The sequence below is a fragment of the Phoenix dactylifera genome, chromosome 1 (assembly GCF_051530095.1).
Source record: "Phoenix dactylifera cultivar Ajwa chromosome 1, Ajwa_hap1_PhDact_Kaust_v1.1, whole genome shotgun sequence".
NCBI classification, from domain to species: domain Eukaryota; kingdom Viridiplantae; phylum Streptophyta; class Magnoliopsida; order Arecales; family Arecaceae; genus Phoenix; species Phoenix dactylifera.
The window spans coordinates 35586279-35589109 of record NC_143190.1 but is presented as its reverse complement, the minus strand read 5'-3'; the positions used below and the strand labels follow the sequence as shown (position 1 = coordinate 35589109).

The 2831-nt window shown below is 50.6% G+C and overlaps 1 protein-coding gene across 1 annotated transcript; it reads right to left on the bottom strand.

Annotated features, from left to right (window-relative positions):
* Positions 1 to 1793, bottom strand: LOC103717627 (putative membrane metalloprotease ARASP2, chloroplastic). Its single transcript, XM_008806088.6, has one exon. It carries the CDS (start codon positions 1539 to 1541, stop codon positions 252 to 254), a length of 1290 nt encoding a protein of 429 aa, XP_008804310.3. The 5' UTR covers positions 1542 to 1793; the 3' UTR covers positions 1 to 251.
* Positions 1794 to 2831: the final 1038 nt, after the last annotated feature.

Below are 2831 nucleotides of genomic sequence, written 5' to 3'. Positions count from 1 at the left end.
TTGAGCCAAAAAGCAAGTATAAAATAATTGACTTCCCTTTGCAGGTATATATGAACTTGTTTCCAGCGCTACAAAATAGTGCACTTTTTTCCTCAAGAATATTTTTTGCTAATTTACAACACATACTTTGCCTGTTCAAAGTAAAGCAAGAAAGGGAAGAAGGAAACATTTTACCCGAGAACAGCGAATCCGCTGTCTGATAACCACTGACCTTCTGATGTCTGAGTTCCCCCAGCAATCCAGAGCTCTAATCACAACATTTCCTTGATAAAGTCAAGATTCAGAGTGTCGCGAACAATGAGGAAGAGCCCGAGCATAACGACGAGCAAAATCCCAGACGACATAATCCGTTGCTCCACCTCCCGGGGAATCTTTCTTCCACCTCTAGCAGCCTCCACGAGCAGAAGAGCCAAGGAGCCGCCATCGAGCGCCGGCAACGGAAGAAGGTTAATCACGGCAAGATTAAGATTGATAATAGCCGCAAACTGAAACAGCCCGTCGGAGCTGGACCGGGCCACCTCGGCCCCGACCGCAATGATGGCCACCGGGCCCGATACCTTCCCGGCGGACTGCGAGAAATTCAAGAATGTCTGCTTCAAACCATCCAAGACAGTGGATGTCAAGCCCAGGAATTCCTTCCCGGCGAAGGTCGTAGCCTCGGCGAGGTTCCTCGGCCGGAGCTTGGAAAGCCTGAAATTGGGCGACAGCTGGACGCCGATCCGCCCGGTCCCGTCGGAGCTCTCGTCGGGGACGACATCGAACTCCAACGATCGCATTCCATCCCTCGCCACCTTGATCGCCACGTTCCTCTTCGGATTCGTCTTGACGATGTCGACCACGTCCGACACGGAGGGGGCCGGGGCGCCGTCGACGGCGAGGATGACATCGCCGGTGCGGAGGCCGTCGCGGGCGGCGGCGGAGCCGGGGCGGACTTCCGGGACGAGGACGCCAGGGAGGCCCTCCTGGACGGGGAGGCCGACGGTGAGGACCTGGGTGAAGACGATGAGGTAAGCGAAGGCGATGTTGGCGGCGACGCCGGCGGAGATGACGAGGAAGCGGTCGAGGATGGGGCGGTTCTTGAGGAGGTCGGCGTCGTCAGGGGGGATGTCGCTGACGGGGTCGTCGTCGGGGAAGCCGACGAAGCCGCCGAGGGGGAAGGCGCGGAGGGAGTACTCGACGCCGTTGGCGAAGAAGCGGGCGAGGACGGGGCCAAAGCCGATGGCGAACTTGCTGACGTGGATGCCCTGGAGCCTGGCGGCGAGGAAGTGGCCGGACTCGTGGACGAGAATGATAGCGGCCAGGACGGAGGCCGCCTCCAGGACGGACTGGGCGCCCTCGAGGCTGCCGGCGGCGATGGCCCGGGGGGCGGAGGGAGTGCGGCGGCGGCGGCGGCGGCGACGGGAGGGGTAGAGGAGGGATTGGAGGCTGGGGGGAGGGGAGTAGGAGGGTTTGAGGAGGGAGAAGGAGATGGCGGAGGGTTGGGGGCGTGGAGAGGAGGGGGCAAAAGAGAAGAACGTTGGGGTGGATGAGAGGTTTATCATCTTTGAATTGAAGTCGGATACTTTTGGAGGTGGCTCCTTCTTCTTTATCCTTTGGCTGGTTGGGTGGTGGTGGGGAGGGAGGGAAAGGGTGGCTTTGGATAATCCACAATACTACCAAGCTGCGTTCTGTGTGTGGATATCCGTGCCGTGCGTTCCGAGTATTCGTACCATACTACCGTGCTTGAGATCATGAAACGTGTGACGGAGAGGATCCAGAAGTGGAAGACTTTTCTTCATGGTCAAATAGTTAACATTGCGGCCGGTACCTTATGACGGCAGTGATAAGAAATATTTTAGTGTTTGATTTTTATTTGCTTGGAAACCGATCTAGTCTCAAAACCCAGGAGAAATGAGTCATTTAAATTTTAAACCCTACATCGAAAGGCAACACCTCTGCCACAATCGCAAATGGATTTTGTAATCATGTAAAGTAGAAATTAGATGTGTGGAGTATGGTATGTGGGTGAAATGCTTATGCATGATCGCACTCTTGAACTCTACGGTGATGAGCATCGACCCTTGTCTATATTATTCTTTCCTAAGAAAACCTTCAAGTTAGTGCTTTCGAGCATCTTACGCCCTTGTGCTACACTATGCCACTCTCACAATACCTTCATTGTTTCTTAAGAGTCCGTTTGACTTAAACATCGGAAGATCTCCAGCCAAACACTCTTCAACAAAAGGGCTTCTTTATCTTTTGCTGTTTCAGGTCGAATCCAGCATTAAAGTGAAAATCCGAGCACGGTCTCCTCTTTTCTACATCACTTCGGGAGCAACCAGTATTGGAGAAATCACCATCCACACACAGCAGCCACCACATTGCCACTTTAGAGACACATTGTAATCTTCAGCCGATTTGAGCAACTGATCGTCCGAGCACTCTAGTAGCTTAGCCAGCTAGGCATCTTGGTTGAACTGATTTTCAATGGCAACAGATCCAAATCTTCGACAAAAAATAATTTTATCATATAAGTAAGATTAAATTATTAAATCTTATTGGAACTTTCATTATTATTTATTGTTTACAAAGTTCACTCTTAGAACCTAATGAAAATAAAATAGCTTATATCTTTTGGTGAAAAAATAAAATAGTTAATATTGCAATAACCATTATTTATTATGAGTTGCATGTAGTAGTTTAATTTTCAAGAGACCTCTGATATAGAGATACCAACGTGATCGGAAACTTGGTTGGTCTGGTGTTGGGAACGTACTCATACACTAGTCATAAGCTAGCTTGGTAGGTAAATGCAATGGAGAGTAACTATATCTTTTTATGTATGCTTTTAT

What these genes read in the sequence shown, in the direction of transcription:
- LOC103717627 (XM_008806088.6), bottom strand. Translation starts at nt 1,541, where the DNA reads ATGATAAACCTCTCATCCACCCCAACGTTCTTCTCTTTTGCCCCCTCC.